Raw genomic sequence first — 25,244 nt, forward strand, 5'->3', positions numbered from 1 at the left:
TCCACATAGGGTTGCTTCTCTTAGGCTCTAACCACATGGAGATCCACATAGGGCTGTTTCTAAGGGAAGTTCCTACCAATCATCCTCATCATAATACTATCACTCAAAACCTCAATTACAATCCTCAACCATTACCTCATTCATTATTTCTATCTCTACAACCATTCCTCAATCATTCTTAAACAATCAAACATCAATTAATCAATCATAACATTTATCAATGCATGAATCAATGCATGGGCATACAATTACGATCATAATTACATATCACATCTCATAAACCATTTCTCCTCAACGGAGTATGGTGGAACACTCAATGGGATCAACCCCAAGGTCCAAAGGTTTACCTTGATCTTGAACTTTCCTCAATTGCTCACAACCACCAGGGTTGGTCACTCCACTTGGTCCTCTTGCCTCAATCCTATCAACACAAGGAATACAATCAAATAATGCTAACAATACAAGGAAATCCATAGTTCCAAGCCTAGATTTCTCCAAATATCAAAGCATACTAAAATAACACTCTAAACTCATTTCTACCGTTTATTTATCGTTCCTAGCAACATTTACAAAGGCACCAAGCCTCCATCAAACTCAAACTCATAAAACCCCAGAAAACACTATTCATCATCTTCAACCTCTAGAAAACTCCATGAACACAAGGTTGGAGAAGTGGGAACTTACCACAATAGGTCACATAACCAAGCAATAGAGGCCTCCTAAGCTCCCATGGGTGGAGATGCCACAAAACTCCTCAAATCATCAAAGGGTCGAATTTTGGGAAGGAGAAATCTCACTCCACAAGGACCCCCACTCAAAACCAAGCTTGGATTATGAAAGAGGGGAAGATTTGGGGTGATTTAGGCTTTTGGATCAAAGAAAATGGTTGAGAATAGAGGGATCTAGGGTTTCCTCCCTTTCCTTTTCTCTTCTCCTCCTCTCCTTATCTTCTCTCTTCTTTTCTTTCTTTCTTCTTTTTGGTCGACGGGTTTGGGGAGGGGAAAATGGGTTCTTTATTTGCTTTGCCACTTAACATAGGTTAAGTGGGATCAAGTGGGTATTGGTTCATCTATCTATTCAACTCCATTAATTACCAAACTTTACCCAAATGTCTGAAATATTATTCTAGGAATATTTTCACTTTTATTTTTATATTTTGGGTACTTTTGCCTACACCCATTTATACCCCTCAATTTTCACTGAGTACATTTTTTACCTCAAAAGTGACCTCAATTCACTTAATTAGGCCTTATACTTAATTTTACTCACTAATACATTCTTAATTACTTAATTTGAAGTAATTAATTAAATTATTTAAGTTAGGGGTATTATACTATGAAATTTCCAGAAAGCCTGGTTAAGAGCATAAAATGAAAGAGATCATTGGGAGTGGAATCTTTGCTGCTAATGGAGAAAATGGCACTACAGAAGTTGACGGTGTCAAAACTACCCCCAAATTCAACATGGATACGCATGTACCAGGTGGATATCTATGGTCTATGGTCTGGAATTGTTATAAACATGGATTTTTACAGGTTGTATTGATTTGTGTTTTCCAATGGGTCTCTCCTAACTTGTATTATGATTTTTTATTGTTTAAAATTTGTAGCAAGCGGTTGCAGGAATAAGTCACTAGAAAGAGAAGATTCTAAGATAAAGAAACAAAAAAATTGTGGACATCATAATTTGAGAAACTTGAGATGTACTTCTCGAATACAAATTGTGAGGGTATTTCACCACACAAAAAATGTACTGCAAGAAATCTAAAAGCTCATGTGTGTACTGCATTAAGAGTATGTGTTGTTTTACCTAGCGTCTATGTGATTAATCTTTGTTCATTTTAAGTTTTAAAGTTGCTTGTTTGACTTTGGTTTTTGGACTGATGGAAAAGATCCATGCATTAAGCATATGAATGAGTTTTTATATAGCATCTGTATGCTAAATCTTAGTGCCTTTTAAATAACAAAGTTGCTTTTGACCTTGATTTACAGATTGATGGAGATCAGACACTATTAAGTCCACTGAGGAACCAGTTATGAAGACAACAAAGAAGATTAAGGACCAGAAATACTCTGATGATGAGATGCGAGGGAGTTTCTAATTATTGTGGTACAATTGACAAAACACACATACTGAGGAACCAATTATGAAGACAACATGGTTTTACTTGATTATAGAGCAGTGGAAGGTGATTTTCAATTTTGGATCATCAACCAAAGTTTTCATAGATGATTTAAAAACTTGTAATTATTTGATGCCTTTTTTGGGGTAAACAAATAGACGAAGCCAATTGTTGCTTGATATGTATAATGACTTTTGTAATTGTATTACGATGTTACTCATTTTGAGCATAATTGATAGAAATTTCAGTTTGAGTAATTACAATTTGAGCAACTTCATTCATTTCTAACTTTGATATATTACACTTGCTGAATGCATTGAAGTTTTTTGTACAAATCAAAAATCAGCAGGTTACTTTACATTTGATCAAAGTCCCAAAAAAAGCATAATCCTTTACACTTGATCACAGTGATTGATGTACACAAAAAAACTTTTCCATATACATATGAAACCCACAGTGCTTCTAGTATTTACTTCGCCAACCAACAGTGCTCTACAAAAAGATTGCGAAATTCTAGTATTAACTTGTCCACATACAAATGAAACCAGTAATGCCCCAAAAAATTTCGAGAAAAATAGATTGAAATGTTAAAGTTAAAAATATAATCATGAAAACCCTTCACTAAAAATAACTTCTTACCAAAATAAAACCATGAAAATATGTGCAATCGCTACTATTCTTTTTGCTTCTCTCTTCCAACTTCCATCTACTAATGAAACTTCACAAAATTTTCATCAAGTTTAAAGAGAAAATCTTAAACATAAATAGCGATTTAAAAAATGAGTACCTTTAGCATCTGACAACCTGTTTTATTATGACCCTTCCCTCGACAATAACTGCAAGTTTTTTGTTGTTTTGTCAACAACTCCATGCTTGATTTTATTCGTGAAGCAAGCTTTGGACGCCTTTTGGTTTTGACTGGTTGAGTGGGATCACGAACATCATTAATCAGTGAAGCTTGTGGAATCATTTGGGTAATTAGTTCATCTTCACCTCTTTTTCTTTTTCTTTCCAACTATTGTTGCAGAAATTCAGCAACTATAGCATCAAACCTTTTAATCTCAAAAATAGAATCTCTTGCCTCAAAAATAGCCATAGTGCACTTTGAATGAATCGACCACAAAGACAATGCACTAATTTCATTAGGATTTGTTTCCTCATGAATGGATACAAGATTCCCAGCCTTATAGCTTGCATTCATGGTCCATCTAGACAAGATATATTTTTTCGGGAAGAGTCATTACTTGTTTCTTCTTCATAATGTATAGAATATGTTTACACAAAATCCCAATAGTCTCAAACTTTGCACACGAACATTGAACTGTGAGGCTTTCTGTCAAATGGAACTTGACAATTGCCCACCATTCTTTATCAACTTCAGGAGACCCCACCCGATACATGATAAGGTTTTCCTCTGTTGCAATCTTTTCATGAAAATAATCAAGTATGGCAGCCTTCCACTCTTTTTTGAAAATTTCAAACAATTTTCTTGTGTACCGTTCTCCAGCTAGTGCTTCAATAGGATGATTGGTCTCCAAAACTGCTTTTGTATTTCTAGTTTTGAAATCCTCATCTTCCTCCGCATCCCTCCTAGATTTGATTGCTTTGTCATATTGAATAAAAAATAATTTAACATTGTGTTAGAGTTAACATATCCATCAAAAAATGCATTGATGCTCTCACTTCGGCCACTTGTGGTCATTCCGGCAAAAAACGTATCTTTCAAGTATGGCTTTGCCCAATGATGACGTGAAGCATACATGTTAGCCAACCAACTATTTTTTTTAATATCATATTTAGAATTCAATACTTCCCATTTGCCTTCAAACTCATCAATGTTTCGACTTTTATACCACGCACGGAAGACAACATCAAAACTATCCTTAAATTGTGCACGTAGTGCTTGACTATGCTCCATAACATGTTTCTTTATATGCCAAGCACAAAAACGATGTCGTGCTCCTGGAAATATCTTGGCAATTGCTTTTCCCCTAGCTTTATCTTGATCAGTGATAATAGCAACAAGAGACTTGTCAAACATACACGTCTGAAATTGTTCAAATAACCACATAAATGTTGCCTCCGTTTCATCTTCTAACAAAGCGGCAGCAAATAAAATAGTCTGCCCATGGTGATTAACCCCACAAAAGGAGCAAAAGGAAACTTGAACTTGTTTGTTCTGTAAGTCACATCAAAGACAAGGACTTCACCAAAATGAGCATATGCAGCTCTTGACCTACCATCTGCCCAGAATACGCTTCTTAAAGTTCCATCTTCTGCCAAATCCATATCAAAATAAAAAGCTCCATCAACCATGGACTTGTTTTGAAAGTGTTTGATGATGCCCTGACATTCTCGTCCCACATTATTCTTTCGCTGGCTAGATATAATACTATTGATTTGAACGAGAGTAAGATTAACCTCTTTGTTCATAGCGCTCACAACCTTTGAGATTTTCGAAGATGTTAAACCCTCTTGATAAAGCTTAGAAACAATAGATTTTGTCAAGTCCGAGCGTCTCAATTCATTCTGAGAAAGAAACTTCTTCACCTTTGTTGGAGTGTTAATCAATGGATGATTGTGTATATCATTGAACTTCTCCACTTTTCATAGGCCATCCACCAACTTTACTTGTAATATTGCCATACAATTAGTCCTTGTATCCTTTTGCCTTTTGACGTTGTCAACATCAGCTCTTTTATCATGTTGTCTCTTGACACCTTGCTTCGAGCACACATAATTCCACCTATATATTTGTTTTGTAATTAACCTCTTATTATGGTATTGCTTGCGTATTCCAAACCCCCTGCCTTTTGCGTAAGCATTATAAAATGCATAAGCTTCTTCTGATGTCTCAAAAACTCTAGTTAAAATAGGGGCCTTGCTTAATTCGGTACAACATCTCCCGTAATTGCATGTGCATTGTCTTCCCCACATTCACCATCTTTGTTTGCCATGATTTCACTAAGATCATCTTCTCCAAATTCATCCGCGTCTTTTTCTAAATCAACAATATCATCTACACATACTAAACTTTCACTCATGTCAATATCTTCAATAGTTACAATTTGAGAGTGATCCATCATGAAGAAAAATTTTAAATCTGCAAAGAATTATAGATCAAGAGTTACCTTGAATTTGATGCATGAAAAATTGTAAATTCTATACTTTTGTTGTAGGTATGCATAACATGTAATTGACAAACACTAAAGTATCTAATTTGACTACTAAATTATCTAAAATTTGAAATCAGCTATGTTTCCGAAAGACAAAAATCAGTAAGAACAAGTAAGAGAACAAGCAAGGAAGCATGGTATAATGTTAGAGTAATTCATCCAAGTTCAACAACTCAGCTGTCCATTTGACCTATTATTCACTATGGTATAGATAAGCAAGGACCATTAAAGAGCATATCATAGAAAAAGGGAACTAATTTTTTTTTCCGTTAGCCCAAAGATAAAAAACTAAAAACATTACACACACAGATTTTGATTGAATTGTGAAAAAAAAATGAGAATGAGAGAACAAAACGAAATATCAAGAATCACCATAAATTAAGGACTTTGAAAATTATAGGTTTCAAAAAGAAAGAAAAAAACGAAAAATAATCTCAAGGTAAAATAAAATAAAATGGTACAACAGCTTCATTGTAACCAGGCTAATCAGCAATGAATGACTACCATGGTTTAAAAAATAATAAAAAATGTATCAAGGAGTTGATTGATTTTACACGAAGAGGGCACAATAAATCTTACCGTTTGTTTAAGCTCTCCACCTCTTCATCAGCAAGCTCTTAATCTGGTTTCGCTTCCATGACCCTTATGTGGTGATTACAAAATTTATTTCAGCCTCAACTCACTAAATGCAGGACACCCAATAAAAAAATGAGATTCAGTGATGAACTTACATTGAGACTTTGCAAGATCATAAGATTTTCTAGTTGTGGGGGTGTGGTGGTGCTACACGGTGGAGCGCGAGAAACTGTGGCTTGTCTTCCTGCGTAAATAAGAAAGGAAAAAAAATAAAGGGAAGCAAGTAAATAAAAAGAAGAAGAAAGGAAAGTTACGAACACTAAGTAATGGAATTTAAAAAGAAGAAAAAGAAGAGGCGAAAGGGGGTGATTAGTGTTACAGGTAGAAGAAATCAAGCTCCGTTGACGACATCGTCAAAGGTGTTGGGAACTTCGTTAAGGAAGAGTTGCGGTCTTAGATTATGCGAATCCAAAAATGCTTCACTCTCACTTCCTTCCATTCCCACCAAATTCCACTCTGCATTCACCTTTTAACTCTTTTCAGAAACAAATAAAAAGGAAAGCAAGTAAATAAACAGAAGCAAGTAAATAAAACGATGTCGTTATCACTTGCAGGACCGCGTTTACTTTTCTGTAACATTATATATATAAAGCCCTGTAATTTATGCACATTACATAAAAAAATAGCATTGATCAATGTTATAAAAATTGGACCGGTTATCAATTTAGTTGGAATATTGAATTAGTGAGTTGTTGTTCTAACCAATAACTCACTAATTGAATCATTTAATTTAGATTTATAGAAGTATGTAATAAATATAATAATAATAATAATAATAAAATATCATAAAAGGATAAGTGGCATAATGGTTGTTGACTGATTGTATTGTCTCATTCCCTTCGTCATAAAACTCCAAAACTGGTCCAACCATCAAACTGGTCCAATTTTACACCGGTTCAAATGTACAGGGAATTTTTTTAGTTGGATCAAACCAGTTGAGAGTTTAATTCTGGGGTTAACCGATCCGACCGACCGAACTGGTTCGGTGTTCATAACATTGAGCCCGGCTATACCGCAACTTCTTGTGACCTTCGTGCTTTCATTATTAATTGTGTCGACTGCTAGTACTCGGTCGGTCTTAATCTGACTGGCTGATACTGTTCCTAGATTCCTAGATATTGGTCCCCGTGACACGTGTCCACATTTTGTTTGCTGATTATAAATTTCCACATACCAAACCTAGTGACAATAATCATGTTCCATCCACTCAAACAGTAAACTCGTTTCTAATTTATTTATTTTTCTAAACTTCTTAATGGATATGCACATTGAGAAAATGTTCAGGATCATTTTATAGCAGTGTAAGTTACACTTTTAATCTTGTCCGTTAATTCCACTTATATTTAAAGGTTCAATTTTTTTAATAATATGAGCCATTAGATACAAGTGGATCAATGGTCAAGATTGAGTGTAAGATTTCTAACTCTTACACCAGTGTAAAAACATACTGCCACTTGAGAAAATAATCTCCTAAATTAGTTCACTAAATATTAGTTATTATTATTACATTAACTTTTTATTAAAAAATTTATCATCAAAATATTCTTGGAAAGATATAAAAGAATTATTAATATTTTTATCATAATTTCGATCTTTTATAAAAATGAATAATGGCATTTTAAATTTGTAAAGAAAAATTGAGTAACAAATTTTTCTTGCAAGACTATTGTAATGATAACATAATATTTGAAAGCTTAATTTAATGAAATATATCTTTAAAATATTAATATAATGAAACCTTAATCTTTTAAGCATTTTTTTTTACTCGTGGTTCTAATCTGAATTTTAATAAAATTCTTATTTTGTTTTTGAATGTATTATGCTTGACAAAAATTTCAATTTAATGTATTACATTAAGTAGTTTCCTAAAAACTATTTCTGAGTTTACGTAAATTGAACACAGAAAGGATTGGTTGTGCAAAAAATACTTATTTTTTATTTTTAACATGATATACGCTTCTGTATTATATATAAAGACACATAAAAGTTAGATGAATGGAAAATTGCCGTAAGTAATTTACATTCAAAATAGTAAGCTTTTAACATAGCATAGCGCTTTAATTTGTAGGATACGGTTTTTAAACGGTATACAAATGAAGGTAATTAAACAATTCATATAGTTCGGTAATTACTTTCTATCAGTAATTGGTGCACTTTTAACTTTTTCTTTTTTGGTTTGCAATTATTGTATAGACGTACTAGTTTAATCGTTTACCATTGACTTCACAAACACCACAAAAATGGTATTCGGTTTGGCAATTTATAGTACATTCACTTGGACTGTTAAAGCAAAGACTTCTCTACTGTGAATTTGGCAATTTGGAAACAAACCAATCACGCTGCAGAGCTAAGAGGAAACATTGAAAATTTCTGAATTTCTCTCGGTTGAGGTAATCCAATCTTATTGCTGCTTCCTTGCTTCTTTCACTCTTACTTTTCCTTCTTTCTCTTCCTCCCTTTCTTCTCTCCTTTTTATTTTATTGTAGTTCTTGTTGTGAATAATCTTCTTTCACTCTGTTCTCCTTAGCCTTTCATTTTTTGTTTTTTTTTTTCGTTGCAACCCATCCTGTTGTGAGGTCTTCTTGTTTTGCCGACAGTATATTATTATTATTGTTATTATTGGTATGTGAAAGGATATTAATTATATGAGGATAGGTCATAAGTAACTGCAAAAGATTAATATTTTATGCATATCTTATATTATATGTCTTCATCACATGTGAGCTGATATTATCCCAGGATAGGTGAGCAAGTTTTGGGAGGATCGTTTATAATCAATACAAGTTCGAGATGATAAGCATGTAAGTTTAAAAAAACATTATTCAATACTATTTTTTCTCTAATTTTTACAGTACTTTAAAGATTAGGCCCGGACCAAAATTTTGGACTTTATTGTGTTTAGGACTAGGACTTGGGCTTCTAACTTAAGTTTTGTGATTCGCATGGGTTAGGCCAGTCAAAGCTATCAATAATTCATATAGTGATCATGTTTGAAGATTATGGTTTAATTTTATGAGATAATTTTTATTTATTGTACACAGATAAATATATGGAGATTTATATTTTCTTTTTTCTTTTTTTTTCTCCTCATATGACACTATATATATTCCGTACATTTTTATGTTTTGCAAGAGATGATTTTATTTTTTATAAGAGATAATTTTATTTTTTATAATATGAAAAATATTAAACCCGAATATTGTTATTGTTCGTGACCGAGGAAAAAAAAAGAGTATTTTTGTTGCAAAACAAGAATAAAGTTGCCAAGTTTGTAGGCATTTCTATAATTCTATTTTACCTCTCGAATTACATTCATATCTTGCGTTTATTCTATATTTTGATCAAATAATGCCTTATCAAAAGAAATTCAATAATTTTTACATATACATATTACTTTCATTCGCTTTCCATGAAATTATATCACTTTTCAGTTATTATTGGATATTCTTATTATTATAGACACTAAAAACGAATACATGTTTTATTTTTTTCCCCTGCTTTTAGTGAATACATGTATTAAAGTAGTATTATTTGACTTAATTATTGAAAAGATATAATAATGTATGTTTTCTTTGTAGTGAAATGGCTGCAACAGACTCAACATTTGTCCAACAACAGTTGCAAAGGGTTGCTTCAGCGCAGTTTAGGAGGCCTCTCCTTCATCGACTGTCCACTCGTAAGCTCTCTGTCCCTTCTTAAAATCTTACCAATTTATTAATTTTTTTAACAAAATGTCAATTTTTTAAACTGTAGTTGCATTATCTGAGATTAAAAAATAAAATAAAAAATCAATGATTTCATCCCTTGTGTATTGTTAGAATATTAAAGGGTGATGGAGTCTCACGTTGATTATTAATAGTCTAGTGAAAATCATATAAGTAAATATACTCAATGCCTTAAGATTTTGGATTAAGACATATATTGAACTCACTTGCTAAGGTTGTTATAGCTTAGCACTTTGATGATAATTCCCGCTAAGATGCATTAGTCGCGTTATTAACTCCAAAATTCATATAGGAATAGGATTCTATAAAAGGTTTACCCCCTATAATGATTTCCCTCAATTAACTTGTTGCAGAAGAAAGACATAGATACCTCACGGAATGTGTTCCCCTTCACAAAGCAGCATTAAAAGGTGACTGGAAAGAAGCTATGAAGATAATAGAACATGATCCAGCGCTTCTGACAAGTGCCATAACAAAGGGATGGGGAACAGTACTCCATGTTGCAGTGGGAGCAAATCATGTTCACTTTGTGGAGGAGCTCTTAAAACTAATGGATCGTGATGATTTGGAATTGCAAGATGAATTGGGGAACACTGCTTTCTGTTTTGCTGCAGCAGTTGGGAATGTGCACATTGCTGAGATAATGCGAGAAAAGAATGAATTGTTGCCAACAATAAGGGGTGGACAGGGAGTAACTCCTCTTCACTTGGCTGTTTTACAACGAAGAAGTGAAATGGCATGGTATCTATTCCCTAAATCTAGAGAAATACTAGAAGAAGTGGATTGGGATCAACTCTTCCACATTTGTATAAACTCTGGACTCTATGGTAAGCATATAGCATAGATAACCTCTGAAGCATTTGTTATGGAAAAATCAATTCATTTCTACTCTCATATTAGTCAGGAGAGGTAAAAGATGATCCTTGTTCCAAATTGGAATTTGGATTTTAAACATAGAAACAATGAGTGGATGATGAAAATCTAAATAATTTATTGTTTGGTTAATGATTTTGAAAAATTGTCTTTTTTTTTTTTCTCTTGAACACAACCCTTCCCTTTATGTACGAGCCTTGAAGTAGCAATAAAATTGCTCCTTGTGACCGGAAGGTCAAGGATTCGAATACGGGGAACAATCTTTTTGAAAAAATATAAGGATAAAATTCCGTACCCTTATTGCTTGCAAGTTGGAGAGTCTTGTGCACTGGAAGCCCTTTTAAAGTCCATGTATGATTATGAACACCAATGTATATTACTAAGTACACTTGAATACACTAAGCAGTAGGAGCAAGTTTAATCTAGGTAAAAACAAACATTGATAAACACCCACATTATTCATTCTGTGATCAGAATTTTTAATCTGCACATAATTTGGATTATCTTGCAGACTTAGCACTGGAAATGCTAAATCAGAAGGAAAGGCTGGCTTTTGCTCGGGGTGATTACGAAGAGACAGGTTTGCATGTCTTGGCTCGAAAGCCTTCAGTTTGTAGTTGCCAAAGTCCACCGTATCGAAAACGCCTCCTCCATTTCTGTAAGTGCCTAATCACTTAGGGCTCAGGGCTTGTTTGGAAGTTAGTTTTAGAGGAAAATAAAAAGAAAGTAAAAGTTTTATTAATCCCTTTCCTTATTTGTGAGTTTAAAAAAGCGAGGGAAAGGATTTGAGAATTTTCACAAAATCCTCCAAATCCCCCAATTTGGGAGATTTTAACTCTCAAACAATGGAAATTAACTCTCAAACAATGGAAAGGAATATCTTTCATTTCCCTTCCTTTTCTTTCCTTTCCTTTCCTCTCCCTTTAATTCCTTTTCTTCCCCTTCCCTCCCCTCCCCTCCCCTCCAAACTCCTAAACAAAACCTTAGGAAAATCATGACTTTGGAGTGTCATTTCAGTTGCATGTTATTATCAACTGATATACTTTTGGCATGAATTTTTGCAAGTAGTTATATTATTTATTGTTTTACATTATTTGAACCTAATAAGCATGGTTATCAAACTCTCCAGTTAACTTTTACAAGTTTATAATCTTAGGATACAAAAAATTAATTAACTCATTCAATTTTATTTTGGTTTAATTTGCACAAGTAAACTTCGATAAAATAGTAAATTCTCGATTCTGTTAGTGAGCTTATGAACCTGAATTTACACGTGATTTTACCCCAAATGCACTATTTTAGTTGATTTTGCTAGGTACTTGAGTTACTTCAAGCAATACGTATAGGTTTATGAAGCTATTTTTGTTATATTTTGTCATATTACAAAATAAGTATGGACCTGAGTGTAATATATCAATCGAGTCATGCATTGAGTTATGTTTTTGCTTTATATTTCTTCATTTGCTGTTTTTTGTTTGGTTGAGAGGACTTTCATGCTTTATTATAAAGTTAGAATGTTCAATCCTAATTAATTATGAAATGCTATACAGGAAAAGTTGTTTTCTTGTGATTGAAAGATGATAGATTATTCTTAGAGAGTCGGAGAACCTAATGCATTTGGATTTTCTTTTTTTCTTACGCTATTTATTTATATATGTTTAATTATTAAGAAAGTATGTTTTTTAAGAGGAATATTATATTAACAATTTTTTTTTCTTACAAATTACACTAAGTCTGATCAGTCATACACTATTGATTAAAGTCTTACTAGTCAGACTTAGTGTGATTTGTAAGAAATTTTTTTGTCAATATAACTCCTCCCATTTTCTAAATAGCTTTTTTAGAGCATATAAAACACTTACAATTTTAGATTAGAGAATTACCTAAGCTCTCGAGTTATAACTTTGTTTTCAAGTTTAAAGTCCAATTAATAAAATTTAGAACTTTTCCATGTTCTTTTACAGTTGTTTGGTGTATAAGAAACATGATAACTCAAAACAGAACTCAGTTAGTTTTGTTTTGATTGGATAGATAAACTATTTTAAAGTGAATTTGTTTTTAAAGTTATCAAGTAAAGGTATATTCATTTATAATTTAATCTATGGATTTGGTGTTTGTCATTTTAAATGACATAAGTTATGTCATTTTAAGAGAGAGATAGACACAAGGAATGAAAATCATAGGAGAGAAAGTGAGTGGTTTTTTTTAATTTAAATTTTAAATAAAAAAATAGTTTTTTGTGTCTATCTCTTTCTTAAGATGACATAACTGTTTGTCATTTAAAAAAGCAAACATTTTTCCCTTAATTTAATTTAAAGTATATTATGATTTTGATCCACTAATTAAAATTCAAAAGTGAATACACCTAATTTACTAACTCGCTTTAAAAATAAATTCATTCTAACTTTTTTCTTAATTTAGAAATCAAACCAAACTAATTGTAATTGATTCAGTTTGGTGGGGTCCAATTTGTATAACGCCATGTAGTTTTTTATTTATTTATTTAAAATCCATATGCAGCTTTACCTTCTTCTTTTTTACTTTCCATGATCCAATCAATCACAAATTTCATTACTAGTAAAAATCTTATGAAATAGATATCAGCCACAAACTGAATCAAACAATATTTTTATATTGAAATGTAATTATCTGTAAGTATATAAATAGTAAAATATATATTTTATCACATCTCAACTTAAAATCTTAAATCTTTTAGCTTATGAATTCTGTCACTTATATTATCCTCATTTAAATATGGAACTTCACTTCTCACGCATGCATAAAACAAACCAAAATCTTAACTGAATCAATAGGCTTAGGGTTCGTTTGGATGAACTTTTTTCTTTTCTTTAAAAGCTACTTTTTTTAAGGAAAAAAAGCACTTCTCAAAAAAATTCTATTTGGATGCCTGTTTTAAAAAAAGCAGAAGTCATAAAAAAAGTCAAAATTTTACTTTTTTCAGAAGCTAAAGATTTTAACTTCTAAAAAAAACAGAAGTCAAAAGCCAAATATATTTTTTCAAAAATCAAATATTTTTTAAAAATCTAAGTAGTTTTAACTTTTATAGAAAATACTTTTAAAATAAGGAAGTCATAGAAAGAACTTTTTTGACAATTGAATACAAACGAGCTCTTATAAGACGACCAAACAAGGGTCAGGATCATTTTACACGAGTGTAAGTTACACTCTCAATCTTGTTCGTTGATCTCACTTATATCTAAAGACTCAAATTTCTTAATAATGTGAGCCATTGGATACAAGTGAATCAATGATCAAGATTGATGGTAAGACTTCTAACTCTTACATTCCACCAAACAAAACCAAAGTTAATACATTTTGTTCGGATTTGATATTTCCAAAAAGAAATGAAAATATTCGGTCAAGATCGATTTGGTTAGATCATGAATAATCTTAATGATTGTTTCACATCACTGAAAAAGATGAAAACAACATTATTGAAAAACGACGTCTTTTGCTTTCGTTTTTTCCAGAAGAAAGTGTTGTTGGCAACTGTTATTTTTCCATTAGATGACTAACTTGTTTGTAACCAGGTACGAAGGACGCTTCGATACTCGAACTTATAAAACGCATGTGGGGTATATTTCTTTCATTGGATGACTCAGAGATGATGCAAAACACAAGAGAGCCTTCTCAAGTAACATCTATTGCCGCAGAGGTTGGAAATTTTGAGTTTTTATCTGTGGTTATGAGCACTTACCCAGATTTGATATGGGAACTGAATACCATTGGTCAAAGTATAATTCACATTGCTGCTTTGCACCGTCATGCTAGTATCTTCAATCTGATACATGAGATTGGCCCAATCAAAGATTTCGTATTATCTTTCGAGGATGATGAAAAAAACAATTTATTGCATTGTGTTGCAAAATTAGCACCGCCAGATCGACTCAACATAGTTTCTGGAGCAGCTCTTCAAATGATGCTCGAGTTACATTGGTTTGAGGTATGGTATATTAGAATTTTTATTTTTATCAGAATTTTATGTTAGAAAAAAAAACAAAGTAATAAAAACATAGGATAAGGCTGGAGTGGTGATAAAATTATTCCTTTATGACTAAAAGGAATATGCAAGGATAAGGCATATGTACGTAAATTGCCCTCACCACACCCTCATAAATATAATTGGTTAGTTTTCAAGACAAAAAATGTGACTACAAGCACAATATATATATACCATTATTTAATAAATCATAAGGAGACACTTATTATATAAGTGATTATTATGTTTAAGGCTAAGTCTTCTACCGCTACTTAAATATATAACTCCAATGTATATGATAAGAGTGCCCCTATACTAGATTGACTTCTGTTTCTTGGAGGTTTCCCCCCATAAAAAATAGCTGCCTCATTGAGTCACTCATAGTTAACATATTTATTTATCATAATTATTTCTGTTTAAAAATTCATATTTATTTGTGAAATAATTTCTAAATTGTCCATGTATATGTTCTCCGGGCTATATTTTTTCTTTCACTCTTTACATTAAACTCTTATATTCGTTTCTCCATTTTCATATGTTAAACCGAATTACTTTATCTATATAGATGGTGACAGAGTTATGATCCTTTTTCTATTCCTTAATTTAAACATAACTGCACGAAGTTAGCAGTTATACATTAGTGGCATTATTGCATTACATATATCCTTGATGTGGCAGGAGGTGAAAAAGATAATGCCATCATCATCCATAGAGATGAAAAATTCCGAAGGCTTTACTCCTCGCCAACTTTTCACAAAGGAGCATGAAGAATTGCTCAAAAAAGGAGAGTCTTGGATGAAGAAAACAGCAGACTCTTGTATGGTTGTTTCAACTCTCATAGCTACTGGAGTGTTTTCTGCTGCCTTCAGTGTACCAGGTGGTAGCAATGACAATACAGGATCTCCCAATTATTTGGACAAACCATCATTCTTGATATTTGCATTATCAGATTCCATGGCACTGATCTCATCTTCAACCTCAATCCTGATATTCTTGTCCATTCTCATATCACGATATGCAGAGGAAGACTTTTTCAGGTCACTTCCCTTGAAGTTGATGGCTGGACTAATGGCACTGTTTATCTCAATAATCAGCATGATGGTAGCGTTTAGCAGTGCTTTCTTCATAACATATTACCATGGTTTAAAGTGGGTTCCTAACTTCATTTCCGTTCTTGCATTTTTACCAATACCCTTATTTATATTTCTGCAGTTTCCTCTCTGGTCTGATTTAGTGTATTCAGCTTACATTTGTAGTTCTCTATTTAGACCGAGTAAACGTATGATTCACTAGAAAGGTCGAGCTTGTGCTAAATAATGAATTTTTATTTCCTTTTGTGTACACACTGACTTGATGTGCCCCAAAATGATGATTACGAAGGTAACAAAACATAAAGTGGCAAATTCTCACGATGGTGTTAATGTTGGAGTCAAATAAATAGATCAAGTGCAAATTGAAGTAAATAATTCAAAATAATATCAAGAACAATAGCAACAATACTTGACACACTTTTAATATGAAAAGTTCAATGTGGGAAAAAAATTAAAGTTTTATCGGAGGCTATCCAAATCTTGATTATCACCAAATAATAATAATGGATACTCAATATATAATATTCTCTATATATAATGATAGAGGATTCAAATATCATCATCTAGCGTACAAAAATAAAAATAAACAGAATCAGAACTAAAACAATGGCCTTAGGACTCAACAGAATTGGGTTCTAATTACAAATTTAAATCAATAAAATTTCAACAAATCATTTCTGACTTGGGCTCTAATTTTGACCATCTTTCTGTCTGAATTCGGCTTTCTCGTCTTCATGGCATTTGTAGCCCTTTGAGTTATCTTTAAAATGCAATAAGAACTGAGTCAATCGGACATCTGTGGAGTGAGATATGGTCAAAATACTAAAGTAACGTAAAGTTTGAAATTAATAACGAAAGTAAATTAAATCCAATAAACAACCAAAAATCTAATTTAACCCAAAAGATCATTATTTTCATTCCAAATACTCCTAAAATACTAATCAAGAGTGATAAATAAGTGCAATAAATTATTCATTCTCAGTAGTATCCATGCATGTTGATAGTTGTTATCATTTGAGTGGCATTTTTATCCTTTGTTTTGAGTATTTGTTATAAAGTTATGAATTTCAGAATTTATTTGCATATTGGCTTTAAGTCGTAGTTCAGTATATGAGGTATTTCAGCTATATGTGTTGATCTGTTGTAAGATTAAGATTCGCAGGTTTAATTGTGTTCAGGACAGGCACTGAGCCAGATTCTGTGTGAATTCATGGATGAATTCTAAGTATGATAATGTAGATTTATGTTTTGTTTGGATTTTTCTATATTACAGGAATTTGAATTTACCCGAATTACAGCCATTATGTTGTGCATAGGTTTCTGTTCAGAAAGGTCTATGAGATCATATTTGGATGGAATATATCTGTCAAATACATGTATAGATAAAATAGACATAGGTAGACTATTCAAGAAGTTTGTACAGGTAAGAGACTGTACATATTACAATAATTGGAATTAGGAATTGTACGTGGCAATGCGGGCAATGATAGTAAATATGTTAAGTCGTTAAGATAACGTAAGAAAATAGTATTTGGATAAAATAAAAAGTTTACCCGCATTTTTACAATAATTAAAGGTAATACTTATGTTAAGTTTTCTGCTTAATTCATAATTCGTGACGCGCTATTGTACCATATGCATGTTAACTAACCAGCTGCAGACGGGGTGTTACAACCACTATAATCACAGGGAGGTACGTTAAGCTTGTGATGTTAAACATGCACTTATTAGAAGGAAACCTAATAATTTCCTGCTTTCAATTTTTTTAATTTTAGCTTTTCGTTATTACTTTTAGTTAGCTTTTAGTTTATGTTGAATATAACCCTGACAATTTTTTTGAGCTAATTTTTCTAACCTCTATGACATTCATTATCATGTTCTTCCTAGTATGTGTAGAAAGCTTTATTTTTGCTGATGTTCTAGATTTAATTTGATTGCTGATGGTAGCAATATATTAAATCTGGGAATGGAGGAATCTGAGGCATTGCTTGCTACATTGCGAGGTTGGAGAGGATTTCAGAACATGCATTGAGTTATCCAGCTAAAACAGGGAATTATCTCATCTTTTCTTTTATGTTCTATTTTTTGTTTTTTTATGTTATGTTAATTTTATTTTATTTTTGAGTTAGTTTTGTTGTGTCCCATCTCCATTTTTATTATTATTTTTTTTTTTTGGTGAATAGAAAAAAAATTCTAGCGTAAGAAAAAATAATGTTTGATTAGTAATTGTGCATAAATGGATAATTGATAGGAAAACTGATTAGTATCTTGATCAGGAGTATAATTATGTGCTTACTATTTTTTTATGAATTGATAAGAACCTTTTTGGGTAAGTTTAACAATACATTGGAACACTAGGAGAGTAACTTAAAGTGATTGTGATAGAGAGTAGTAAATTAAACTTGCACCCAAAACTGTGAGCTTTTGAGCCTAAACAGATAATTTTTTATTCGATGTGCACTTCACTACATGAAAATATTCTAGAACTTGTTTTGTTTCTTGCTTGAGATGGTCTGTGAGATATATTGGTTGAGATAATAGAGGCAATTTCTTTTTTATAGCTAGATAGTCAAATAGCCACCCTGTGTGTTGATCCCTTTGATTAAGCCTCTTTGAAGAACTATTTATTCCTTGATGACCTATACATGTGAATAGCCACTCTACATACACACCCTCACCCAATTTAGGTTAGATTTCAGATTTAGAGTGAGGAATCGAGCATAATTGTCATAATTGAATTATTGATGTATGAGAGGTAAAGGTGGAAAAGGAAAAAAATTCAAGTACATATGATATGGTTAAATAAAAAAATATATAAATATACATATAAAAACAAAAATAAAGAGAAAAATGGAAAAGTAAAAAAAAAAATATAGAAAATTTGAAAAAATGAAAAATAAATTTTCTTACTAGAAAAGTATGAACAAAAAGATAAGTGAAAAAGTGTAAAGGAGGAAGAGTTAGAACAGAAGAAGAAAATGTGCTTTAAATGTATTATGCAGTTATATTCATTCATCTTTGAATCTGACTTACGATCTTAGAGATATTTTTCCCATTTATTTCCTTTCCTTTTAGCCAAGCTACATTACAACCATAATAAAAAATCTAGTGTATACGACAAAGACTGTGGAGAGTGAGAATATAACCAAGCATATGATAGTGTTGATTTAGTGAAGCATGAGGGAAACACGTACCCTCAAATACTTGAGTATGAGTGAATTGAAAATCCTAGTGAGGGGGTGTTTCGATGTAATTTTCCTAATCTTTATCTTAAGAACTCCTGTTATTAATTATTCTATGACTTATGGATTGTGAACACTTGCTTGATTTGGTACATCATTATTTTATTTTATTCTAAATCTTGGAGTTGAACACATGAACCTGTTTCCTTTCCCATATGCTTTAATTGATTGTTGGGAACAACAATATTCTAAATCTGGAAATAATTTGATAAACTCTTAGTTTATCATGTTTTTTAGGACTAAAATCATGCTTATATCTAGTCAAAAACATGAAAACTTAGAGTTATTTGGCTAGAAAGCATGAAAATTAAAATATTGAGTTAGGTGAATGAATTTTTTTATGTTTTGTAGGACAATTTAGTTGAATTGGAGCATTGAAGCAATGGTCAAAGTAGAAGAACTTAAAGCGATAAATGAGGAGCAACGATTTAGTGAAAATCTCCCTAGATCCATCTTGCGACCAATTTCTCTTATCCAAGATTATACATTTGGATATTGTGATCTTCATAAAAGTTGTAGGCCTCTCTTTTATCTTTCCCACGAGACCAAAATCACATCAATTGGATGAGTATAACTCAAGTTATGCCCAAAATACGAAATTATATTTTTGCTATAAAAATAGCACTTTGTGCATTTTTAAGCCCAGTAGCGGTCCAATTAAGGCCCAATTCATTGCTTTAACTTGGGGCAAAGATTTCTACCAAGGAAATTTTAGAATCAAAACACAACTTTTGAACAACTTGACACCGGAGGCGTAGTTTTCATCCGAGGAGCGAGTCTTTCATGCTTTTGAGAGCCGGAGATGGGTTGGAGTCAGGATTATGCTAGAAACCTTGAAGATCCATCACGCCATCACATCAATGGAGTTTGAGAAAGCTTTCTTGTATTCTTGATTTCAACATGTTAGGCTAGATTTTCTTTGTAATAGGGCTAGATTGAACCCAATTGAATCTTTATATTGCTGAATTATTGAATAAATGTGTCTTTGGATAGTGCCTTCTATGAGTTGTTCTTGTAGATTGAATTAGGATTTATATATGACAATATGGATGTTGGTATATGAATTTGGTTTGACTTATACATCATTAATTTGTATGACTCTAGTAATAGACATATGAATTGTGCCATTTTTATGATTCTTGATATTAATTAATGCTTAAACCCTTTTGAGAAACACCAAGGAATTAGGATTCTCTTAAGGGAGTAAAGGGTTAGAATGCTACGTGATTGAGTTTTAACTAATTTAGGGGAATTAATGGGCAATATAAAAGGGCGATTAATTAATTTTTAATTCAAAACATAAAGAGAAAATTTAGGGAAGTTGAATCCCTAACTGCGTTTCTTAATTGACAAGTAATCTAAAGTTTATCTTCTTATTTTGTTATTTAGTTTAATTTTCATACAATTCTCTTGATCGATTGTCGAACTTAAGTGCGTAAATAGCGAATTAGTGATTTAAATTTAATTCTCGTTGGATCAATCTTTTACTCATATTTTATTACTTGTACGGCTAATGCACTTACCGAAATGTTAGGCATAACGATTAGGGAATTAAAAGGTTGTTAGAAGGTTGTTATGCCAGCTATGCTTTGGGCTTGTATAGTGAAGAGTAGTTACCAATCTGTTACGCTTGAATGTATTGAGTAGTTATGCTTGAATGTAGATAGGGTAATGTGTGTATAAAGTGCAATGGCAGTGTAGAAAGGTATCTGATAATGAAGTTGTTGTGTTAGTTTCTTTAGTTTCTCTCTTTTATCCTTTACAGATTTATGAATCTGTAACATTGGTGCTTTCATTGTTGAACACCACCATCTTCATGAATCATGATGCTAGTTCAAGATTTCACCAAGGAATTCTCAACCTTGCAGCAGCGTATTGATTCTCGCCTCGATGAAAATCAAGCGCAATTATTAAGGGTGGAAGCAAGGTTGGCTGATTCCCAGAATCATATGTCTATGATAGTGAATCAATTGCAGCAACTCAACCCCACGGTGCTTGCGATTGATGCTCATAATCGTGATCCTAATTTTCGTGGACCTGTGTTTCACTCCAATGCTGATGCTGCATCGTCTCCGAATCCTCATCGTGCTGATCACAATGACCCTCGGAATCTCACTATAGCTGTTCTTGGTGCTTCCAAAGATTCCCCACTTCGTTCAGCCACAAGCAAAGATGAACGGACTGAAGCAGTTGGTCCGCGTCCGCTGTTACAGTCCATTTTCATCGATCAAGATACAGCTTCTTGTCCATTTTCTTTTTCCAGAAAAACAGAGCATAGCTCTGACTTTGCAGGATCTTCAATTTCTTTAATGGAAATGGAGTTTGCTTCATTACACCATGGAAGGACAACTTCAATTGGTCCGCGTCCGCTGTTGAAGTCCATTGAGAGCATTGATGCAGATCTGCGTTCTACATTCGTGTTCATTCCCATGGAGAATTCTCCTCTCAAGTACGACAATGTATCAGCTGCACACAAGGTTGTTGCACAAAGCTTGTACCCCATTGTTGATGCTAGCGGAAATGCGACTGTAAAATTAGTTTTTGGTGCATCAACTTAGCCAAGAGTCATCCCTGTTTGTCCCTCTATTTTTCATTCATCAGAGAGTGCATTTGCAGACAATTTTTTTGGTTTAACGCAACATGCATTTGAGATTAATTGGAATGTCATTTACCATGTTTTTTCGAGTTTCATTTGGGATCCAGGCGGATTATTTTTTGCTCTTCCCATTTGGACCTTGAGGACAAGGTCTATTTCTATAGGGGTGGAAATGTTACAAGAAGGGTTTCACATAGAGAGAACCAAGTCCTTCCAATTTATCCTTCTTGGTCAAAAACAGAGACTCCAAATTTTTGTTCCTTCGAGCCACAACTGGAGTATCTCATGTGTGCAAAGTAACACTGTAATATTGTCAATTGATCTTCTACCGCCACCTTGTGGGTATGGGTGATGAACCATTTTCTTTTTTTTGTATTTCATGGACCTTGAGGACAAGGTCCTTTTTGCAGGGGTAGGTAATGTTAGGCATAACGATTAGGGAATTAAAAGGTTGTTAGAAGGTTGTTATGCCAGCTATGCTTTGGGCTTGTATAGTGAAGAATAGTTACCAATCTGTTACGCTTGAATGTATTGAGTAGTTATGCTTGAATGTAGATAGGGTAATATGTGTATAAAGTGCAATGGCAGTGTAGAAGAGGTATCTGAATAATGAAGTTGTTGTGTTAGTTTCTTTAGTTTCTCTCTTTTATCCTTTACAGATTTATGAATCTGTAACACGAAATCATAACAAACATGCTAGGACCTTCGTGCTTTCATTATTATTAATTGTGTCGACTGCTCGATGTAAAGCTGGCTGGCTAGTACTATTCGTATATTCTTGTATATTGGTCCCCTGTGACATGCACGTGTCTACATTTTGTTTGCTCGTTTTAGATTTCCACATACCTAACCTATTGAATATAATCATGTTCTATCCACTCAAACAATATATTCGCTCTCTAATTTATTTATTTTTCTAAAGTTCTTAATGGATATACAATTTTAGATAATAATCTCCTAAATTAATTCTCTAAATATTAGTTACTACTATATTTTTTTTAAATTATCATCAAAATAATCTTTGAAAGATATAAAAGAATCACTAATATTTTTATCATAATTATAATCTTTTATAAAATTGAATAGAGACATTTTAAATTTTTACAGAAAATTTTATTCACAATTTTCTTTTTGCAAGACAAATGTAATGATAACAGAATATTTGAAATCTTAATTTAATAAACTATATCTTTAAAATCTTAATGTAATGAAACCTTAATCTTTTAAGCATTTTTTTTACCTGTGAGTTTAATTTGAATTTACTTAAATTTTAATTTATTTCATTTTAGATTGTATTATTTTTTAATTTTTTCTAATTTTTTTTAATTTAATGTATTGCGTTAAGTAGTTTCTTAAAAATTATTTATGAGTTTTCATAAATTGAACAAAGTAAAGATTGATTGTGTAAAAAATAGTTATTTTTTATTTTAACACAATATACATATATAAAGACACATAAAAGGTAGACGAATGGAAAATTAACTTTTTGACCATTGTGCCCCTTAATTAATAAAAAATTACCACTTCACCGCTCTACCAAAATATATCACTCATCTGCCCTATTTGACGTTGACCCCCTAATCTACCCGGGTATGAAGCGTGTAACACCCCGTGTATACCCGGAATATTAACATTATATCGTATTAAGCGGTGCTTAATTAAAAATGCAGAATATTCTTTTTCTTTTCAATTATGACGTCATTATCAATTACCATCTTGATTACTTAATCAATTTCTTAAAAACTAATGCCTGTATGTAAATTGCAAGACAACTAACTGAAACACCTCAATATATAAATATAAAGTGAGTATCTAAGTCACGGATCTACATCAAGTAGTCCGGACAACATCCTGATACATTATTACAACTCCAACTAAAACAAGACATAACAAGACTGTGTGTCATGGACAATCCCCATGCTCACCAAATAAACAGCGTCTCAACAAGGTAAAACATAATCATGAACTGAAGCTAAAAACATAAAGCAGCATCCAACATGTCAGCATAAATACAGCAAATCTAACTCAGCTCCGGCCTCCTGCCGCCTGAGGTCTCAACATTACCTGAACCTGAAATAAGCGCCCCAAACGTGGGGTGAGATCTCTCAACTAGAAATCTCAGTAAGACAAGGGGTCCTCAAGGATCTTCCACCCCAAGCTCACTTACATGTGCAATATAAGTTCTAAAAGCATTTATATCATTATCAATTCCAAAACTATGCAGTGCAACAAATATCTATGGCATGTGTGTAATCACTATTCTGCTGGCCAGAGAAATGTAGGAATACGTCTATACCTACATGTAGTATAAGGAACATCACTTGCACCTCACCCACAGCCTCACCATATTGTATGTTCTACATACTCAGGCTTACCGTATAGGTGGAACACCTCCATGCATATCAACAAGGCACTAACATATAACAGCTCAACAGCATTTCCAAAACATCAAAAGCATGTAACACAACATGCATATAACCATATCCCCATGGGACATAGTGGAACCACAACATGGCTAAACCAAGGACACATGTTGCTACTCACGGCAAGTGCACCGATCGTACAAGTAATATAATGATTAAGTAAGAAATCGTTCACACGAGGATTACGGTTCAAGCACCAATTCACTATCGCATCTTAAGTTGGACAATCAAAGTTGTATTTGACAATCAAAGATAATGGTCATGATTATTATATTAAACCCTAGTTTTTGACTTATTTAACTTGATATTTTATATTAATTTAGTCTATAAAATAAGATAAACTAAAGGTTTATCAACACAAATGATTACCTTGCAAGCTCATTATCCAATGCCAAGAGTCCTCACAGCTCAAGTCCAACACACAGTAGATCACAATCTGATTTAGGACCAGCAAGTGTATCAACATACATATCTCAAAAGCATTAACATAAAGACTATGTTCTCCTTTAACGATTTACGTCTTAAGGCTTCCAACAAAGCCACAAGCCCTTAATCACATGATTCTGACTTAGTCCATTAATTACAAAAGTTCAACTTCATCAATCTAGGGTCCCCAAACCCCCAATAGCCTACTGTCCTCACAGCACAGCTACTGTTCTACGAAATCCCAGAATATCCGGATATTCTTCGGGTACATATCCGGATATGCAATATCTGGATATCTCACTGACCATATCTGGATATACAATATCCGGATATCCAGATTCCCATATCCGGAAATCCAATATCCGGATATCCAAATCCCATATCCGGATATCACATATCCGGATATTTATCGGGCAGATATCCAGATATTTCACGACAGAATGCAGAAACTGCATTTCGTGAAGATATCCTTCCAAGGTTGGGTTTTTACCGATTTTAAACACTTAAACATGCATTTCTAGGTGTGTTTGACATTACCCAACATTAAGTTATCATCTTTTAGCCTTTACATACATCAAGCTTCCATTTTTAAGCATAAAAACTCAAGTTCAAAGGTGGTGATCATACCACAAGCCAAAACAGAGGATGGAGGTGCTCTATGGAGCTCACACAACAACTCTCAAGTCTGCCTCAACACTGTGCACGGAAATGCACACCAAGAAGGGTCCTTTCTTCACAAAGGTTGACACTTTGGAGCCCCAAGTCAAGAACAAGACCTTCACCCCCAAACCACAAACTCAGAACCTCAACACCTCACTCACAAAGGCTGGAACTCAGGGAAAGCCCTCACACTCCCTCACCAAGCAAGCTCTCACAAGCCCAAATTATTTAGAGAAGAAACCAAGGAGAAAGGAGGCTCCTTGGCTCACAACAA

The 25,244-nt window shown here is 32.9% G+C and overlaps 1 protein-coding gene across 3 annotated transcripts; it reads left to right on the plus strand.

The window, feature by feature from the left end:
• The first annotated feature begins 8,188 nt into the window (after positions 1 to 8,188).
• Positions 8,189 to 15,887, plus strand: LOC133286292 (ankyrin repeat-containing protein ITN1-like). 3 transcript variants are annotated; one of them, XM_061483689.1, is made up of 7 exons: positions 8,217 to 8,324; positions 8,674 to 8,735; positions 9,513 to 9,610; positions 10,013 to 10,486; positions 11,044 to 11,190; positions 14,084 to 14,496; positions 15,211 to 15,887. In XM_061483689.1, exons 2-7 carry the CDS (start codon positions 8,725 to 8,727, stop codon positions 15,823 to 15,825), a joined length of 1,758 nt encoding a protein of 585 aa, XP_061339673.1. In that variant the 5' UTR covers positions 8,217 to 8,324; positions 8,674 to 8,724; the 3' UTR covers positions 15,826 to 15,887. The 3 variants fall into 3 exon arrangements, with proteins under 3 accessions (XP_061339675.1, XP_061339673.1, XP_061339674.1); XM_061483690.1 differs by lacking the exon at positions 8,217 to 8,324 and adding an exon at positions 8,375 to 8,556; XM_061483691.1 differs by lacking the exon at positions 8,674 to 8,735 and having other exon boundaries at positions 8,189 to 8,324.
• Positions 15,888 to 25,244: the final 9,357 nt, after the last annotated feature.

Source organism: Gastrolobium bilobum, unplaced genomic scaffold, assembly GCF_033153095.1.
Source record: "Gastrolobium bilobum isolate Gb01-03AN ecotype WA unplaced genomic scaffold, APGP_CSIRO_Gbil_v1 utg43831, whole genome shotgun sequence".
NCBI lineage: Eukaryota > Viridiplantae > Streptophyta > Magnoliopsida > Fabales > Fabaceae > Gastrolobium > Gastrolobium bilobum.